The sequence below is a fragment of the Nelumbo lutea genome, chromosome 3 (assembly GCF_056320005.1).
Source record: "Nelumbo lutea isolate HS-2025 chromosome 3, American lotus-T2T, whole genome shotgun sequence".
Classification (NCBI taxonomy): Eukaryota; Viridiplantae; Streptophyta; class Magnoliopsida; order Proteales; family Nelumbonaceae; genus Nelumbo; species Nelumbo lutea.
The window spans coordinates 57,125,814-57,146,145 of NC_142686.1; the positions used below are offsets into that span (position 1 = coordinate 57,125,814).

Genomic DNA, 20,332 nt, shown 5'->3' on the forward strand with positions numbered 1-20,332 from the left:
TTTGGGTGAATTATGTTGATTCAAATCAGAACTAATTTTAATCAATAATTAATATAAAATTAATGCATTGTTTATAAATTATTTCACTCATACAAAGAAAATTAAAAAAAAAGGCTAAAAAATTCGCACTTGTGCCATTAGTGGTTAATCCAATGGTTATTCATAACCCAACCCATTTAAATTGACCCAATGAGTGATCAACCCATTTCCAACCCGCCAAGTAAATAGACGGGTTGGGTGTGCTAAATACTGGGTGAGTTGAGTGGGTTCAACGGGTTGGGTGAGAAACTGCCACCCCTACCTACCATAGCACCTTGAGCCCAATTACTATAGTGACCAGGTAGTGCTAGCCCGTATTGCCACGACCCACTTTACAACTCTAAGTAGAGTTGGGATAAGGATTGGATGACGGTGATGATGAAATTGTAGGCTTGTAGCATTACTCATCTATGATGTACAATGTCTTTGCTCGCTTTTTAGCCAAGATACTGAGACCAATCCTCTGACAAATTCTTTGTATTATCAGCTCAGTGGTTATTGGCTCCTAACCCTTTTTTCAATACATAAATTTCATTGCAATCTTTGTTTTTTACTCAGCTCACTAATGAAGAAGCATATGAATTAGGCTGTATGACATGGATGATTTGATAATATGTAGAATTTGTTTTTACAACTAGGATCTTGGCATTGATATCATGGTTGAAGAAACTATGTGACATCACTACCTCTTGAGTTAGTTTTTGCGTTCCCTGGCAGGCTGGCACCTTTAGTGTCACCGAAGTGCTTCGGGTTACGGTCTCAGATCGAAATTTGCTTCCAGCAACGAATGAACATCAAGAAGTGAAGACACCTTGAAATCTGGTTTTAGATCAACAGCATCAAACTTGGGAGAATCATACTTCCCTGTTTCGTCAAGCAAGCATGTAAAAGCTCCTGCTCGTTTCCCACAAGCTACCTGCAAGTTAGAAAGCATTGTACGTCAATCTAGTGATAATCCAGTCTGTTGGATATGGCTTTTCAACTTTGCATCAAAGCTAGGATAAAACATTTACTAACTATGCACTTTAAACGGCAGTTGGCAAAGATAAGAGCAAATAAAATTCTTCATTAGGAACTATAGATGTCAATTCATGCTACCAGCTTAATAATTTGAACGTATTTGGGAACTACAGTACCCTCAAATTTACTTGGTTTACAAAGATTGTCTAATGGCCAACTTGGTCCAATGGTAAAATCTCAGGCTGACGAGTGTGAGATTGTGGGGTTTTTGTCTGACACCAGCAACTTTGTGCAAGAAAAAAAAGCCAAAGGTTAGGACCATACCCAGTCTACCCCTCCCAAGACCCCAAAATAGCTAGGGACCAACATTGGGTAGTGGCCTTTGATAAAGATTAGGCATGTATACACACATACAGTAAGAGTAGATGTTATATGAAAAGTTCTAGGATAGCCAAATTATTCTTGATGTCATCTGAACCTTTCACAGTATCTGGAGTAATTATAAGTATTACAAAAGTTACAACTTTCTCTTAGAAAGGTAAAGTTAAAGAAAGAGAGTGAAAGCGTTTTGCGGTGGTTGAATGTGTCTCATTTGTAAAATATATACTATGACAGAAATTTATTTCTTCTCACATCTTTGATCCCTCTCATATTTAATGAATAAACTCTTCCTGCAAAAAAGGGTGATTTAGGCAATAACAGATTTGCAAAACAACCAATCCTCTTTCCTCAGAAGCGTTTCTTTCTATTTTAGCCATCCTAACTCTCCTTTTTTGGATCATTAATGAGATAAAGGCATTCATTAAATGAATATAAATTAGGAGTAGACCTTTCTAGTCAAGAGATGAGAGAATAAAACACAAAAATTATGACTGAATACAAAATTTTCTTTACATGACTATTGCAGTAAGCTCATCTCCTTTCAATCAAATCCCTGGCTAGAGTGCACAAGTTTTGTTAATCTACAAATCCAACAAGATGTATCCAGTAGCCACCCTCCAGTCACGGCTAACTTCCTTTTCTAGCCTTTTCAAGAACAGACAACACTCTTCTCTTTTCTTATCCAACCTTCTCCAAGATACAACGTTCCTTTTCCTGGACATCCTTTCAAATAGGCAAGTTTTCTCTTCATTACTTCCATATGAGAAGATCAAGGCTTACACATATATTGGCTGACCACACTCACAACATATGATATATCAGGTCTAGTTAGACACAAGTAGAGAAGGCGGCTGACAAGTCTTTGATACACATCTTTGTTAGGAAGGATATCTCCATCATCAACACCCAGTTTATGATTGGGACCAATTGGAATTTCAGCAGGTTTACAATCCAAATTTCCTACCTCCTAAAGCAAATCAATGACATATTTCCTCTAAGAAATATAAATGCCCATTTTTTACCTTATGACCTCAATCCCTAGGAAATACCGAAGATTTCCAAGATCCTTAATTTCAAATTCAATAGCAAAGAAAGACTTCAATTTGGCAATTCCTGAGATGTCATCCCCTATGATAACAATATCATCAACGTATACTTTCAACATAGTCACATTTCCATTTACTCTCCTAATAAATAATGTATGGTCAGCTTGAGATTGTGAGAAGCCAATTTTCAAGATTGTTTTTTTAAATTTGTTAAACCAAGCTCTAAGGGACTGTTTAAGGCCATAAAGGCATTTCTTTAAATGGAAAACCATTCCTTCAATTCTAGGGATGTTCACCCTTGGAGGAAGTTCCATGTAAACTTATTCCTGAATGTTTCCATTAAGGAAAGCATTCTTAACATCCATTTGATACAAGGGCCAATAATAGTAGACAGCAAGAAACATTGGTTACTAGAGCAAAGGTTTCCTAGTAATCAATACCATAAGACTATAAGACTGAGAATACTCTTTTGCCACAAGTCAAGTTTTATACCTTTCAATTGACCAATCAGCTTATGCTTCACTGTGTAAACCCACTTACATCCAATAAGAACTTTACCTTTTGTGAAAGAAACAATTTCCCATGTCTAGTACTTTTCAAGGGCCTCATTTCTTGGTTCATAGCATCCTTCCAATGAAGGAACTGCATTGCCTCAATAACACTGTAAGGGATAAAAACAGAAGCAATGGAAGAGATATAGGCACAATAAGAGGGTGATAAGGTATCATAAGAGACATAATTTGAGATAGGATATTTAGTACCTGTCCTTTTTGCTTTATGAGCTGCAATAGGGAGGTCAAGGTTAGAATTCACATTAGGAGGCTCAACACAAGCATAAAAAACAGGAAGAGGTTCATAATCCATATTACTTGAGTCTAGAAAGTCAGATTGTAATAGACACTCAATATTTAGAGTCATCCTCTTTTTCTGTCAAACAAACCATTGGTGCCAATGGCCAAGGAATAGGAGGTGGCAAAGGAGGAGGCACAAGAGGAGCACCACCACAAGGAGGAGAAAAGGAAGGATTGACGGTATTAGTTGTAACCGGTATAGGAATAAGCATACAAAAATGAGTCCAATTTTCACTGGCATTCTCCCCCTAAATAGGAGGACAAGGTTAGAAAAAGGGAGTAGGCTCAAAGAATGTGACATCTTTGGATACATATCTTTTTCCATAACAAGGGCCATAACAACAATACCCCTTTTGGACTAAAGAATATCCCAAGATACACTTGGTAGACTTTGGATTAAATTTCAACCTAGAGGACACATGTCATGGACAAAGTAGACACACCCAAAGACCTTAAGAGGGAGATGGAAGGCAACCTCTTCAAGAAAAAGAAGCTAATGAGGAGAACTAGAGATGAAAGGTCTGTGAGGGAAATCTGTTAATAAGATATACAGCTGTTTGGGTAGCATCCCCCCAAAATTGAGTTGGGACACATGTCTATTTTTACTTTCTAATATCCCTCATAATGGAGAATAGTGCAGGGAGACAAAGAATAGGAGTGAATCTAAAGAAAAAGGACTGGGAAAAGAAACTTATAGTTGTAGCTAGCTCCTGGGTAAAAGATTGGAAGGTAGTTGCAGATTCGTTAATAGTAAGGTTGAAGCTGAAGAAAACCTTCATGCTAACCCCCTTCGAGAAATATAAGGCAGTGCTAGATTTTCTTGAAGATAGAGTGGACATCACAACATTAAACATCTAGTCAAATATTGGAAACTTCACAATCTCAAATTGGTGTCCAGGATCACACTCCAGAGATATCTTTTATAGAAGATGGGGTACTGGTGAGAATGTTAGGCTTGCCCTTTCACCTGTGGAGGCAAGAAATTGCCGAATCGATTGTACAGTTGTGTGGTGGAATTCCTAATGGTGCTTATTAAGGAGATCTCCACTCTGCAGCTATTCATCTAAGTGGAGTAAAACCAGAGCAGGTACCACGAAAAGTGGAGCTGAGGGTGGAAGGGCAGGTTGTTTCAGTATGGCTAGTTTCAGCCATTGAAGCTTTGCTTTAGAAAGAGGCACGCAGAGAGAGAGATGAGAAGGTTGAAGAAGAAGCTCTGTGTGGCACTAGAGGATTGGTAGATTCAAATGTAATTAGACCTTACACCAAAGTGGAAATAAAGGAGCTGGAGAGATCAAAAGGAAAGGAATAGGAAGGCTTTCTTAAGCGTGTAGATGAAGGCAACCGGCTAATAGGTAGCTAGCTGGACCTATGCGCAAGTGGTTTCAGGTGCCAAACCTACAGGTTTAAAAACAAGGAAGGTGTTGGCCCAGGGAAAGCATAATTTAAGGTCCAAAGTAGTTGGGCCAGGTGTAGGCCCAAATCAGAATGTGTCCAATAAAGTGGGGTCATAGGTGTTGAAAGATGGGCCTGTGAAAAAGACCACTGCCCAAGACCCACCAGATGGGGCAAGTATAAAAGCTGGTAAAATGGCCCAAGTTAGTGACTCAGACATAGGTAAGTCACGTGAGTCTTTAAAAGATCACATGGTTGACCAAGTGGGGGCTTCTATAGACCAGAAGAATGGTCTATCACAATCTTCCTCGAGTTCTTCTGTTGGATGCCGCAACACAGAAATGGCTTCAGCCACAAACAACTCGATGCAATGGGTGTCAACCAAGCTTCTAAATAGGAGGCAAAATCCCAGATCTGTGAAGAGAAGATCCCTGGACCTTGTGGACGAAGGAGTGTGGCCTTATAAAGAGGTTATTGAAGACTCAGATGCAAGTGATACGACAAGTCTGGCTAGTTTAGATTTGCAAGAAAAAGTGGACATGTGGGAAGAAGCAAGCTTCAACACAGAAATTTTGTTCATAGAAGAGGACTCAATAGGCGTTGGTGAAGTCAAGGAAGACTGGGAAGTTAACAGTGGCTTCAGGAGATGGGCTTGCTTCACCACCCTTCTTTGAGGTAGTCATTCCAAACACAGAGTATCCCTTGAAGATGAAGGGGTTGATACCACTTCTTTGCTTGGTGAAGAACAAAGAGGGCCAATTGGAACTCTTGATCTGATGTTGTCTATAAGGATTTGGAGAAAATAAACACTACTAAGACTGATTTGGTCGATAGGGGTGGTACTTTGGAATCAAATGGGGAACAACTTAACCAAGTTATGGACAAAGAGCAAGATTTTGGTGAGCAGATAGCAGAAATTCACCGTCAGCCATCTTTGAGGACCAACACAGAGACAAGCTACAGAGCCTCAAGAGTTCATCAAAAGAGAAATCTTTGGCAGGACGTGGTTCCCAACCTATAGTTCCCTCTGAGGAATTCAATTTACCCTAGAGTTCTGGTGTCCTAGCTTTGGGAGAAACTATTCCCTCTTCCACCCAACCCTTTCCTGGCATCCACCCAAGGTATGGTTGTGAATTTCCATTTTGGTACTAACTCCTTGTCTTTTATCTATGTCCCAGAATCCAAGCTAGCCATATAGCCGCAGACCCATCCTGAAGTTGGGGTGGATAGTGGGGGAGGAAGAAGAGGAGGTGGTGGGAGAGAGAATCTGGAAGCTAATAGAAAATTTTTTGGAAGAAATGAAAAGGAAAGAAACTGAGACAAGAAGTTTGGGTAGGACTATAGGGGGTGAGGGTACAGTTGAAAACGGGCAAACAGAGGAGGTAGAGAAAGAGGAGAGTAATGAGGAAGAGGAGGAAAGAGGATCTAATGAAACTAATAAGTAGGATTCTGTGGCACAGTTTGTTGAGAAAATGGGGTGTAAAGTGAAGAATCAAAATTAGTTGAAGGTATTTATGAGGAAAGGAAAGGTAAAGAGTAAACCGAGGAGGAGGAAGCTGAGTGAATAAGAAAGGCTAAGGTGAGATGCAGAAGAAGATAAGGAATTCAGTTAGAGAAAGTGCAGAAGAAGGGGATTAATTGAAAAGGGGACTAGTGCTGATTTAGGAGTCTAAGCTGGAAGCTAGGAAAAGGCCTTAAATAAAAGAAATGATAACAAAAGAGGATCCAGATGTAGTGCTGATTCAGGAGTCTAAGTTGATAGAATTTTATAGGAGATTGGCTATATCGTTGTGGAAGGTAAGGGGCATCAAATGGGTTATTTGTCCTTCGTGGGGAAGGTTAGGAGGTTTAGTGACAACGTGGAAAGAAGAGGCTTTCAAGGGAGTGGAGGAGCTGATTGGGAAGTTTACTATCTCTATTAAGTTCAAAACACAAGGTAGACAGATTTGAGTGGGTACTAACCAACGTGTATGCTTCAATTGGTTAATGGTTACAGAGAAAGAAGTGAACTATGGGAGGAATTGGGAGACATTAGAGGACTTTGGGAAGGCCCTTGGTGTTTAGGAGGAGATTTCAGTGTCATTAGATTCACAGATGAGACTAATAGTGTGAGGAGAGGGAATAGCACTAGCATGAGAAAGTTGAACAGCTTTATCAACAGTTTTAAGTTGAAAGAGGTTCCTTTGTTGCATGGTCTTTTCACTTGGTCCAAACTCCAAGAGAACCCTATATGCCCTAGGTTGGATAGGTTCTTATTCACAACAGATTGGGAGGAGCACTAGGGGGCTGCTATTAATTCTAGAACATTGCCTAGGGTGACATTAGATCATTGGCCTATTACCTTAGTGAGAGAGGATCCCGGTACTAGAGGGCCCACACCTTTCATATTTGAGAACATGTAGCTGTCTCGCCTTGGATTTATTGAGTTGGTGAAAGGTTGGTGGAATGACAGCAACCCAAGGGCTAATTGGGAGGGCATGAAATTTCACTAGAAGTTGAAGGAGCTAAAAAAGAAGATTAAGGAATGGAATATACTACAATTTGGAAGGACTGAAGAGAGGAAACAGGTAGTGATCAATTAGATTGAGGAGTTGGATGCCAAAGAAAGGGAGGTAATTTTGAAGTGAGAGACAAACAAGAAAGATGGGAGCTAAGGAAGAAGTTAGAAGACATCCTATTCAAAGAGGAAGTCAACTGGAGGCAAAAGTCTAAACACAAGTGGGTGAAAGATGGTGATAGAAACACTGAACTTTTTCATGCAATGGCCAACGGTAGAAGGAAAATTTTGATTTATAAGTTGGAGGTTGATGGGATGTCATTAACTCGGCAAGATGAGATTGCTAAGGCTCATGTGGAGCACTCTAAATCTTTGTTTAGAAGGCCCTTAAATCAGAGAATCTGGGTAGAAGGGTTAGATTGGCTGAAATTGTCTAAGGAGAAGAAGAGGCGGCTTGAAAGGAAGTTTGAGATGGAGTAAATAAGGAAAGTAGTTTTTTCAATGGATAGATTTAAAGCATCAGGACCAGATGGATTTACCAATGGATTTTACCAAGACTGTTGGGAGATACTAAAGAAGGATATCCTTAAAGTGTTCAATGAATTTTTCTAGTGGGGAGTGATAAATTCGGGGCTGAACTCAACTTATATTGCTTTGGTTCCAAAGAAAGTGGGAGCAAGTCATCCAAGAGACTTTAAATCCATTAGTTTGGTTAACAACTTGTATAAAGTCATAAAGTCATTGTGAAGGTCTTGTCTAGAAGAACTAAATAGGTGCTTCCGAAGCTAATCACACAAAATCAAGGGGCATTTCTGGGGAATAAACAGATTGTGGATCAAATTCTAATTGCCAACGAGTGTGTGGAGGGGCATTTCTGGGGAATAAACAGATTGTGGATCAAATTCTAATTGCCAATGAGTGTGTGTGGAGGATCTAAGGAGAACAAGGAGGAAAGGGATTGTGTGCAAGTTAGATTTAGAGAAGGCCTACGACATGGTTGATTGGTCTTTTTTGGTGCAATGTTGGACTATTTTGGCTTTGGGGAGAAATGGTGTAAATGGATACTAGGTTGTATTGAGACGTCATTATTCCATCCTAGTAAATGGAACTGTAGTGGATCACTTCCTGGGGCCAGAAACTTAAAGTTTTCTGATGATACAATTTTGTTTTGTTTTGGCTATTAAGGGAATTAGACAACATTCCTATCACTCACTTACAGTTTGTTGATGATACAATTTTGTTCTGTGAGGGGCGGATATGAGATGGGCCAGAAACTTAAAGTTGGTGATTCAAGTGTGTGAACAATTGTCAAATATGAAGGTGAACTTTGATAAGAGTTGTGCAGTAGGGGTGAATATGGAAGAGAGCGCTATAATGGAGAGGCTGAAGCTTTGGGTTGTATAGTGTCTCAATGGCCTCTGATCTATTTGGGGATGCCCCAAGGGGATAACCCGAGGAAAGAGAGCTTTTGGAGCCATGTAATTGATAGGCTTACTAAGTTGGCCTCTTGGAAGAAGAATTGTTTTTCTCTGGGTGGCAGAATTACTCTGATTAAGTCTACATTGTTTAGTTTGCCTGTGTATTACTTGTCAATTTTCAGGATCCCAGTGAAGGTAAGTAGGGTTTTGGAAAAGTTGATGAGAGACTTGTTGTGGGAACCGGGGGAGGAGAGGAAGGATCACAAGGTGAATTGGGAACTGGTCTCTAAAAGTAGGGCTGATGGAGGGTTAGGTTTAGGTAACATTCAAAGGAACAATGAAACTTTATTGGGGAAATGTCTGTGGAGGTTGGACGGTGAGAGGGAAAAGCTATGGATGAGGGTAATTCTGAGTATTCATGGTCAAGTAAATGATGGTTGGGACACTAGGACTGTGGCAAGGTCTACTGGTGCCTCTCCTTGGAAATCTATACATGCCATTCTTCCTTCCTTTTTGCAACACATCAGGTGTGACCTCTGCTTTGGGAATTAGGTAAACTTTAGGGAGCACATTTGGGTGGGTGAGATACTTTGAAAGACCAACTCCCTTCCTTGTTTTCCCTCTCACGGTATAAAGGCATGGTTGTATCCAATTTTCTAGTTCCTTCTCAGTCTAATTTTGAGTTTGATTGGGATATTGGGGTTTGGAAGAGGTTTAAGGAATGTAGTAGATGTTGAAAATGTCATGGATCTGGTTAAAATCTTAAACGGGGTGGTGTTGGATCCCTCTAAGAGGGATAAGAGATTGTGGACCCTAGCTCCCTCTAGGACCTTCTCTTGTGCTTCCTTCTTTAAGTCCCTTTAGCCTTCAACCAGTACTTTTGCATAGTATTTTCCAATAAAGGATGTATGGGGTAAGCCGATTCCTCCAAGGATTAGAGCTTTTTGTTGGGAAGCTTTCATGGAAAAGTGTAATACTTGTGACTTGCTCCAAAGAAAAGGCCATCTTGGTGCTTATTTCCGAAATAGTGCATTTTTCGCAAGGCTAATGGTGAAAGTTCCTACCACTTGTTAATTTATTGCCCCTTTGCTACTAATCTTTGGGAATGGTTTCTTTCCTTATTTAGTTGGTGCATTGGCTAAAATCCTTGGACCTGTTTGTTGATATTTCTATGGATATGTTGCTGAATAGATGGTTGGAGATGGCAAATTCTGCTCCTGCCTACTCTTCAGTTTGTCCCGTGTGGTCACCACCAGGTTGTGGTTTTACTATGCTAAATTTTGATGGAAGTAGTGAGGGAAGTCTAGGTCCATCAGCTGTAGGAGGGTTCTTAAGAGATGAGGATGGGAAAGTGCTTGCATTGTATTAAGGTCCAATTGGGGTTGGGGACTCTCTTAAAGCCGAGGTCTATGCTGTACTGGAGGGTCTAAGGAAGACTAGGGAACTAAAAATACAAAATTTAGTTGTTGAAGGGGACTCAAAGCTAGTCTTAAGCTGGTTACAAGAAGGTAGTGGACTTTGGAAGTTTGCTAGTGAGAGGAGGGAGATTAAATGGCTAACTAAAGGATTGGAAATCCGATTTCAGTGGGCCAAGAGAACGGCAAATGCTTTTGCAAAGCAGGGGGTGGGAAGGGATCAAATGTTTTGGGTTGTTCTGTAATTTTTCTTTCTTTATTGTCCTCTTGGAGAGAGTTAAGTCTATTTATCTCTCTCTAGAGTGTTGTAACTAAAATTTATATTAATCTAATGGATTCCTGTTATTGATCAAAAAATAAAAATAAAAGGAGTATGAGGAGAGGAACTCTGGTGAATAAGTCATTTCTCTTCAAGGAAAGTTTGTAAGTGCTTCTTGAAGTATTCCTTAGCATTGTCAGATCTGATAATCTTAATCTTCTTCTCAAACTGTCTCTCCACCATACTGAAGAAGCCTTTTACAACTGAAGTACTTCATCCCGATTGTTCATCAAATACAACCAAGTATACCATGAGTAATCATCAATAAAGAGAATAAAATATTTATAGCCATCCACACATAAAGTAGAATAAGGTACCTAAATATTGGTATGTATTAAATGAAAATTAATATTACTTCTTTTGTTATTTACAAAATATGTGGTTCTACATTGCTTTGATAGTTGACAAACTAGGCCAGAACTAGACAAGGACTCAAATAGACTAAGAAGCACTTCAATAAACCAAAAGACACGTGCCCAAGACAATGGTGCCACAATTTCAATTGACTTAGTTTCTCATCGTGATAGGACTCAGACTGACACATTAATCCTAACTTTGGAGACTGATCAAGAAGATAAACTCCATCGGCTTCATGTCCACTACCAATTGTTTTCCCCGTACTCAGATCCTGAAAGACACAATGAGATGGAAAGAAGGTTATAGAACAATTACGAGACTTGGTAAAAGTAGGCGATCAAGACTACAATCAACCTTGAACCCTAATAGATTTCAGATTAGGCAAGGTAGAAGAAAAGTAGGAGAAAGAAAGAAAAGAGAGGAGAAGAACTGGAGAACACAAAGGTTTGAAAGAAAGGACAGATTCTCATTAATCTGCCGCCGCCACTCTCTCAGTATTTATAGGCTATGTTCAGTACATAAGGGAAAAGGACAGATCTGCCCTTAGTACTTACATGACAAATAAAGCAAATAAAAAACTGTAATAAATAACAACTAAAATAACAAACTGACCACCAACTAACACTAACATGACTTAAACAAATAATTACACATACTATCCTACGAACACAGTGGGGACCACAGCTATGGGGCCCACATCAGTGTTCTCTACATTCCCCCTCAAGTTGGGAATAGATATTTATCATTCCCAACTTGGATAGGTCTGCCTCTAACTTCTTCCTTGCTACAGCCTTGGTGAGGATATCTGCGACCTGCATGTTGGATGTGATATATGGGAGACACACTTCTTGTGATGAGACCCTCTCTCGCACAAAATGTCGATCAACTTCAATATGCTTAGTTCTGTCATGTTGCACCAGATTGTAGGCTATATTAATAACCGCCTGATTATCACAATACAGCATCAAGGGCTTCTCATAATCAATACCCAACTTTTCAAGTAGTGATCTCAGCCATAGGATTTCAGCCACTCCATTAGCCATTGACTTGTATTCAGCTTCAGCACTAGAGGGGGAAACAACACTCTGTTTCTTACTCCTCCAAGAGACAAGGTTACCTCCCACAAGGGCACAATATCCAGAGGTAGACCTCCTGTCATTAGCACTCCCAGCCCAATCGGCATCTGTATAGACCTCCACCTTCATGTGATTATTGTTCTTGAACAGTATACCTCTACCAGGGCATCTCTTCAAGTATGCTAATATTCTCTCTGTCGTAAGAAGATGAGTAGTTCAAGGGGAATGCATGTACTAGCTGACAACACTAACTGCATAACTGATATCTGGCCGGGTGAGGCAGAGATATAGGAGCTTTCCAACCAATCGTTGGAACATGACTTTGTCTTCAAGAGGCTCCCCGCCCTCTACACTAATCTTGTTATTCTGTTCAATGGGTGTATCAGCAGGCTTAACACCTAACTTTCCAGTTTCCGCCAACAGATCTAGAACATATTTTCTCTGAGAGATAAAGATCCCTTGTTTAGATCTAGCAACCTCAATACCCAAAAAGTACCATAGTGCACCAAGATCTTTTACCTCAAACTCTTGATGAATGAGCTGTTTGAGGGACTCAATCTCACTACTATTATTTCCTGTCACTACAATATCATCCACATATACAACAAGGAGGGTCAGAGAGGAGTCCACCCTTTTAATGAACAGTGTATGATCTGACTAGGCATGTACATAACCGAATTTTCCAAGGGCTAGTCTGAATCTATCAAACCAGGCTCTAGGTGACTGCTTCAAACCATACAATGCCTTATTCAGTCGGCAAACCTTCTTACCTGTCTCTGTATCATAGAATCCAGGAGGCAACTGCATGTAGACCTCTTCCTGTAAGTCTCCATTCAGAAAAGCATTTTTAACATCCATCTGGAACAAGGGCCAAGAATGACTTGCTGCAAGGGATAATAGAACTCGGATGGTGGTCATCTTGGTTACTAGGGCAAAGGTCTCCAAGTAGTCTATACCATAAGTCTGGGTGAACCCCTTTGCAACCAGTCGGGCTTTGTACCTTTCAATGGAGTCATCAACATTATACTTCACAGTAATTACCCATCTACATCCAACTGGTTTCTTTCCTTTGGGTAGGTCAACTGGCTCCCAAGTATTATTTTTCAACAGGGCATCCATTTCAACTTGCATTGCATCTTTCCACTCTGTAACTGATAAGGCTTCTTGCACTATTCTTGGAATAGGGACATTGGCAATGGAAGTGAGATAAGACCGGTAAGAGGGAGATAGGCAATCATAGGATAAAAACTGGGAAATGCAGTGAGCTGTAGATGTGGTGCAATGTCGTTTCCCTTTACAGACGGCAATAGGGAGGTCAAGGTCATCCGCAGGAGGGGAAGTGGCAACAGTGGAAGGTGTCTCAGTGGGCCCTAGGACTGTAATACCTGGATCTGGAGCCGCAGAAGGAACTGGAGCTGGCCTGGACTGCCGATGACTGGGATCAACCTGCCTGCATCGAATGTGATAGACTCTCAACTCTTGATCCCTCTGACCACCCTCACCATTACCGCCTTCATCACCTAATGGAATAGGTAAAGGAACAGTCCCACTCCCACTGTGCTCCCCCCAAGGAAAGAGACTCAAATCCCCACTCTCATTGCTCTCCCCTAAGGAGAAACCCTAGGATAATAGGGTGTCTCCTCAAAGAAGGTGACATCTATGGAGACAAACTTCTTCCCTGAAACAGGATCATAGCAGCAATAACCCTTTTGAGTTTGTGCATAACCTAGGAAAATGCATTTGGAGGCCTTAGGTTCAAACTTGGAATGATGGGGCCCGAGAAGCTGAACGAAACAGGTACAACCAAAGGTTTTAAGGGAAACGGTAAACAACTCGTATGGGCATAGAAGGGAAAAAGGGGTTTTCATATCAAGAACCCGGAAAGGAACCCGATTAATGAGATATACTGTAGTGAGGATAACATCGCCTTAGAAGCGAATAGGTACATTGGAAGTAAACATAATGCTTCTAGCCACCTCCAAGATGTGCCTATTCTTCCTTTCGGCAACCCCTTTCTAGTGTGGTGTATGAGGGCAAGTGCTCTAGTGAATAACTCCATGATTAAGGAGGTAAGAGGTCAATGGCTTAGCAAAGTATTCCTTTGCATTATCAGATCTAAGAACTTTGATTTTGGCCCCAAACTGGGTTAGAATCATTTGATGAAAGTTTTGGGTTTGAGCGGGAACCTCATCTCAAGAACGCATAAGATAGACCCAAGAAAACCGGGTATGGTCATCAACAAACAACAGAAAATATCTGTACCCACCCATAGAAGGGATGTGATATGGCCCCCAAACATCAGTATGCACAATATCAAAAGAATTATTACTCCTTTTATTACTCAAAGAATAAGATGTTCTACAATGTTTGGCAAACTCACAACTCTCACATCTCAACTTTGACAACTCAACAAACTCAAATAAAGCAGGAAACATACTCTTAAAGGACCGAAAAGATAAATGACCTAATCGATTATGCCAAAGCATAACCGGACTCACAAACTGAGAAACAAAGGACTTCTTATCCACTGGCTCTTCCCAACGAGAACTCTCTCCGAGCAGATAGATCCCATTTGTCTCACGGCCAGTCCCAATCACCTTCCTCGTCTCCAAGTCCTGAAAAACACACCGGTCAGGGAAAAAGGTTATTGAACAGTTCATATGTTTGGTAATACTACTAATTGAAAGCAGGTTAGTATCAAGCTTAGGAACAAACAAGACAGAAGATAAAGAGATAGTATCCGATAACTTGATGCCCTTGCCAGAAATGGGAACAAGAGAGCCATCAACAATGGATACTTTATCTCTATCGGAGGACAAGTGATAAGTAGTGAACAATGATGGCAAGCTAGTCATATGGTCGGATGCACCTGAATCTATTACCCAATAGTGTTCAGTATTACCTGGAGCTGAAGCATGGTAGGCTGAGGCTCGAGTACCTAAATGTGCAAATGCAGATGTGGCAGGGGCTGATGGTGAGTGAGATGGCTGAGCTGAACTCCCAACTTCCTTTTCCAACTGTATTAGGGCAGCCCGAACTGCGGCTAAGATCTCTAGGGGTGTGCCTTTTGTGCCTGACGAGGATGTTGAATCAGTATCCACAGCCACATGAGCATTACCCTTCTCATTTCTCAGTTTTGCTAGGACCAAACGAGGATGTAACTTCCAACAAGTATCTTTTGTGTGTTTGGGTTTCTTGCAATGTTCACACACCAGGTCCCGTTTATCTTCCTTCTTCTTGTCCCTTTCTGGATCACCCCCTGACTTGGGTTTGACAGCTGCCAGGGCTGGGGAAAGGGGTTGAGGTCACACCATCTCTGGTCAGTATTTGTTGCCTCACAATGTCATAATCTGAATTTAGACCAGCCAGAAATTCAAATACCCTATTTGTCTCGACTTGCTTTCTGTGAGTCTGTGCATCTTTGGGGCTCTCCCACTCAAGAGTCTCTAGATTATCAATCTCGTGTCACAGGGATTTCAAGGTAGAGAAGTAGACAGAAACTGTTTTCTCTCCTTGTTTAAGACTATTCACTTCACACTTCAGTTCATAAGCTTTAGCAACATTAAGGGGTTGGAATAGGTTTCTTTCATAACATCCCATATCTCCTTGGCTGTCTTTGCCCACAAGTAATTTCGGCTGATATGTAGCTGCATAGAATTACACAGCCATGTCATAACCAAGTAGTTCTCTTGAACCCACTTGGTATACATTGGGTCATCCTTGGAAGGTTCTTTCACATCTCCCAAGAGGTAGCCTAGTTTTCCCCTTTCCCCCAATAGCCATCATGGCTGATTGGGCCCATTCCAAGTAGTTTGACCCGTCAAATTTCACAGTTGTAATCTGAAACCCAGTTTCAGATATACTACCATAACTGTTGTTCCCAAAACTACCTTCTCCCTGATTTTTAAACTCCATTTTTTATCAAGAATCAGTAGTTACGAACTGTTAGGGTTACTACAACAGAAAACAACACTTGGACAGTCGATCACAATCAGAAATCAGTATGGAATCAATGCAGGTCAGATCTGAAACCAATCTATAATTACGGTATATGCATGAAACTAGTGCAGGTCTGATCTGAAACCAATCGGCAATCACAGTATACGCATGAAACCAATGTAAATCTGATCTGAAACCAATCGGCAATCACAGTACCAAGCAGTCCGTACAAGTCTTCACCCCCTAAAAGAGCTCGAAACCAAAAAATGGGTCTGAAACCAACTTAGAGAACAATTTGAGATGCTGGAACAGAATTAGGGTTTTAATCGTAGGTCTGAAATAAGTGCTCATCCGCACTTTCCAAGCAGTCCGTACAGTTAGGTCTTGTTGTAGGGTCAATGTGAAACCCTAAAACTGATCACCTCTGAGAGAAAACCCTAAACCAAGCACTTTCCAAGAAGATAAAAGAGCTCAGCCCAACAGTTAGGTTTGCCACAAGGTTAATGTCAAACCCTAGAATAGAGAGAAAACCCTAAAACAGTTCGGCCGCTCCTTCTAGATAGGTCCAACCTATCTTGACTGATAGCAATCTCTAGAAAATAAATACGACTTACCCAGAGAATTTTGTTCGCTACCTTCCAAGGTTGCCTGAACCCTAGCCTTCTCTGATTCTTCCTGATTACCAACACTCTGCAAGCCGTGGCAAGTCTTCAACAGCTGCTAAACTCTTCTGGTAACCTCCAAGAATCAGCCAACGAACACTTCTTCATAAACTTCCAGCCCTAGATAGTTCTCATGTGGTCGGCTAGACTAGACTCACATGAGAAACCCTAGGTGGGCTCTAATACCAAGTAGGCAATCAAGACTACAATCAGCCTTGAACCCTAATAGATTTCAGATTAGGAAAGGTAGAAGAAAAGTAAGAGAAATAAAGAAAAGAGAAGAGAAGAACTAGAGAACACAAAGGTTTGAAAGAAGGGACAGATTCTCATTAATCTGCTGCTGCCACTCTCTTAGTATGTATAGGTTATGCTCAGTACATAAGGGAAAAGGACAGATCTGCCCTTAGTACTTACATGACAAATAAAGCAAATAAAAAACTGAAATAAATAACAACTGAAATAACAAACTAACTACCAACTAACACTAACATGACTGAAACAAATAATTACACATACTGTCCTACGAACACAGTGGGGACCACAGCTGTGGAGCTCACATCAGTGTTCTCTACGGTAAAGGAGATAATAGACGAGATATCTATGCAATTGTGAAACACAGAGGACAGAGTATAAAGAAATGTTGTTAGTAAGTTTAACTTCACCCAAAGCTGAGATTGGGGTCTGAGATCCATCAGCAACAGTAATCTTACCTTTCCCTAAAAATAATTTATAAGTGGTAATACCAGTCATATGATCACTGGCTCATGTGTCAATTATCCAAGAAACAGAGGATTAGGCATGGCGCACAAATGCAGCACTTGATTTTGCAAAGACACTAGAAGGTGTATGTGAACCAATAGATGTAGGCAACCCGCTCTTTAGTTGGAGTAATATGACTCAATATTTCCATTAAATCAAATGTGTCAGTGTAGATGCCTGAGCAGGAGGATTTCCCTCAAGCGTGTGAGTCTGAGAATCATGACTGGTTGTAGCAACATGAGCATTTCCCTTTCCAGTTTTAAACTTCTTAGGTTTCAGATGGAGATTTAATTTCCAACACCTATCCTTGGTGTGCTTTGACTTCTTGAAATATCCACAAAATACTTCTTCAGGTTTACCATAACTCTAATTGGGTTTTGTGGATACAAGGGCAGTGTGTTCACCTATAGGTACTTGCATAATAGCGTTCCTCCTACTCTCTTCGTTCTACACAAGAGAATATATTGTGGAGAGTAACAAGATATCAGCACTAAGGATGTGCTGCCTAGTGAAGTAATAGTCAACATTTAGTCCAACAAGGAAATCAAAAACTCGGTTTTTATACTTCATGTATTGTTCAGCATCAACAGGATCCTTCCACACCAAGGCCTCTAAATGATCAATATCTTCCCAAATTGATTGTAAGGAAGAGAAATACATGGCCACCAATTTCTCCCCTATCGCATATTACATGCTTCTCTTCGCAACTGATAGATTCTAGCAGTATTCTTATCTTGAGAACAAGTGCCATTTAACCTGTCCCAAATATCCTTGGCTGTTGAAAGAAATATATAGTTGCGGGTGTGGCTGCATAGAGCATACAAGCCATGACATAACTAGCAGATTATCCTACTCCCATTTGGAATGGTTTGGATCTTTAGGCTTTGGTTTATCTTCCTTACTAGTAATAAATCCAAGCTTATCTCTTCCACCAATTGTAAGCTTAGCTGATTGAGACCATTTAAGAAAATTTGTTCCATCAAGTTTTATAGTAATAATCCACCCTTTGACATTTTCATTACTTCCCAAGAGGACATAGGTAGGCACACAAACATCTTTGTGTGAGTCCATCAATCACAACCCCTCTAAAAGCACCTTTCTCACCAACACCACAGTATCCCAACACCAGCTCAACACCCAAAAACCTTTCTCAGAAGGTTGAACACAGGTTACAACAATAAAACAAGGAAAAATGGTGGGGGAAAAAATTCCCAAAAAATATTTTAGAGCTCCAAAAAATCCAGGACTACATACTGCAATCTCAAAAATTTACCATGACTCGAACACAAGAGGTTTTAACGGCAGCCAACCAGACGAACATGCAAGCCCTAAACTCCAAATCTGGATTTTTCACCAAATTTCATCCAAAAAATCCAAGAAAAATCTAAAACAGCTTCAAACTACCATGAAACCTATACCAAAATTCCTCTAAAAACAAGGCACATCAATGTGCATCAGAAACACAAAAGGATGCCACCACCTGTACGGACTGCTGACGTCGACGGACGGTGTGCTAATGCCAATAGGTTTGTCTGTGAGTCATGACTAGACCTGTACATGGGTCGGGCCGGACTGGGCTTTTACTCTTCATTAATTGAAATATGTTAGGCCCGAGCCCGAGCCCGAGCCCGAAGCCCGACCTAATAAAGAAAATTAGAATTTTTCCCTATTCAATAATCAATATAAATTAGAATTTATTTATATTAAAAAAAGAATATAAATTCAAATTTTATTTACATTAAAAAAAAGAATATAAAGAAGAGAAAAAGGATGTGGAGAAGAAGGGTTTGGCTGGAAAAATAAGGGAAAGAGGCGAAAAAAAGAGGGGTATTCGACTAGGGTTTTTAGGTTTAATTATAAGTCGGGCCGAGCTGGGCTATTTTGGCAAATCCCGAGCCCGGCTCAAATTTATTGCAGGTCGGGCTTTTTGGCCCGAGGTTAAGCCCGCGAGCCCATATACCTGTTCAAGCCCGTCCAAGGGCCAGGCCGGCCCGGCCCGTCGGGCCACCCGGCCCATGAACAGGTCTAGTCAAGACCAGCAGTAGATGATTTCCTTGAAGAAGAGGTTTGTCAAGAATGTTAGGTGTGTCATGTTCACACCTAGAAAGTTTTCATTTAAACATAATGTGCAAATTACAAAGGAGCCCATAACTAGGCGCCAAATACAAGGAAATATATCGAAGGACAAAAATGCCCTTACACTATCAAGTTCTTTTGTTCTTTTGAGTTCTAAATCTTCTGATAGCATTTAGAGTTCCCATAGCTTCTTCAGACTTCCTTGCAAACTTTGGACCCCTATCTTAAAACTACCGCTCCCTCAACCTCTCTTTCTGGATCCTTGGTGATCTCCTTGCAACTTTCAACAATCGCTTCCATCTCTTGCATTGTTGAGTTATCGCAATTACAGTTAACCAATGGAACAACTATACTTTCAATCTTCTTGGTTGTATCCTTCGCAGCCTTGAATGCTTCCTTTGCAAATTCTTCCCTCCTAGGAAAAACAGACCCTTTGCTGACTTTCACTCCCCTATTCACTGCTTTCTTGATGTCACAAGTCTTTTTCTACATGAGTCTCATCAATCATTGGTTCCAACTCAATTTCCTCCCCTGATTCCACTTCCATCCCCTCCTCTCTATTCTCCTCTAATGGGAATGTTCTATATAACTTCTCTCTTACCATCATTGGCGTCCAATCCATCCTCACCTTTTTCCTGTTGAAGAGAACTAGTTTCAGACTCTGCCTGAACATCTTCCTTCTCTTCCACATGCCTTTTTTCACTCGAGTCGGCCTTCTCTAAAATTGTTGAACTATTCTTATCTTTAACGAAAAATCTTGTCATTCTCCAAACAAAATCTTTAGCATCACCAACTGCCTCTACTGTAATCTCCCATTCTATCGACTCATCTTCAAACGTTGGACCACCTGATCAACTACACACTCACCATATTTTGTCGTCATTCGTCTCAAAGTCGATCCCTTCGACTCAAAATATTGGTAACCATCTATTGGTTCAACCCCAGAAGACCTCCTAACGTCTTGAATAAATCCACCTTTGTTAATGGGCCCCCTCTTTGGCCCAGAACTAAAAATCTTGTGTCTCATGGACTCATCATTACAACCCTGCCCAAAGCCCATCTGTTTCCCATCGAGCTTATCTCCCCCTTTTTCGTCCACATGTTTCCCAAGAGACTCACGTGTTGGGTAACTAAGTCCATTCCCA

The 20,332-nt window shown here is 40.7% G+C and overlaps 1 protein-coding gene across 1 annotated transcript in view; it reads right to left on the reverse strand.

Annotated features, from left to right (window-relative positions):
• Window positions 1-489: 489 nt before the first annotated feature.
• Window positions 490-20,332, reverse strand: part of LOC148865130 (Haloacid dehalogenase-like hydrolase (HAD) superfamily protein) — a 43,803-nt gene continuing 23,960 nt past the window's right edge. The window contains exon 5 of the mRNA XM_088977234.1: window positions 490-955. Coding sequence (XP_088833360.1) covers window positions 791-955 — 165 coding nt within the window. The 3' untranslated portion in view covers window positions 490-790. The remainder of the gene's footprint in view (window positions 956-20,332) is intronic.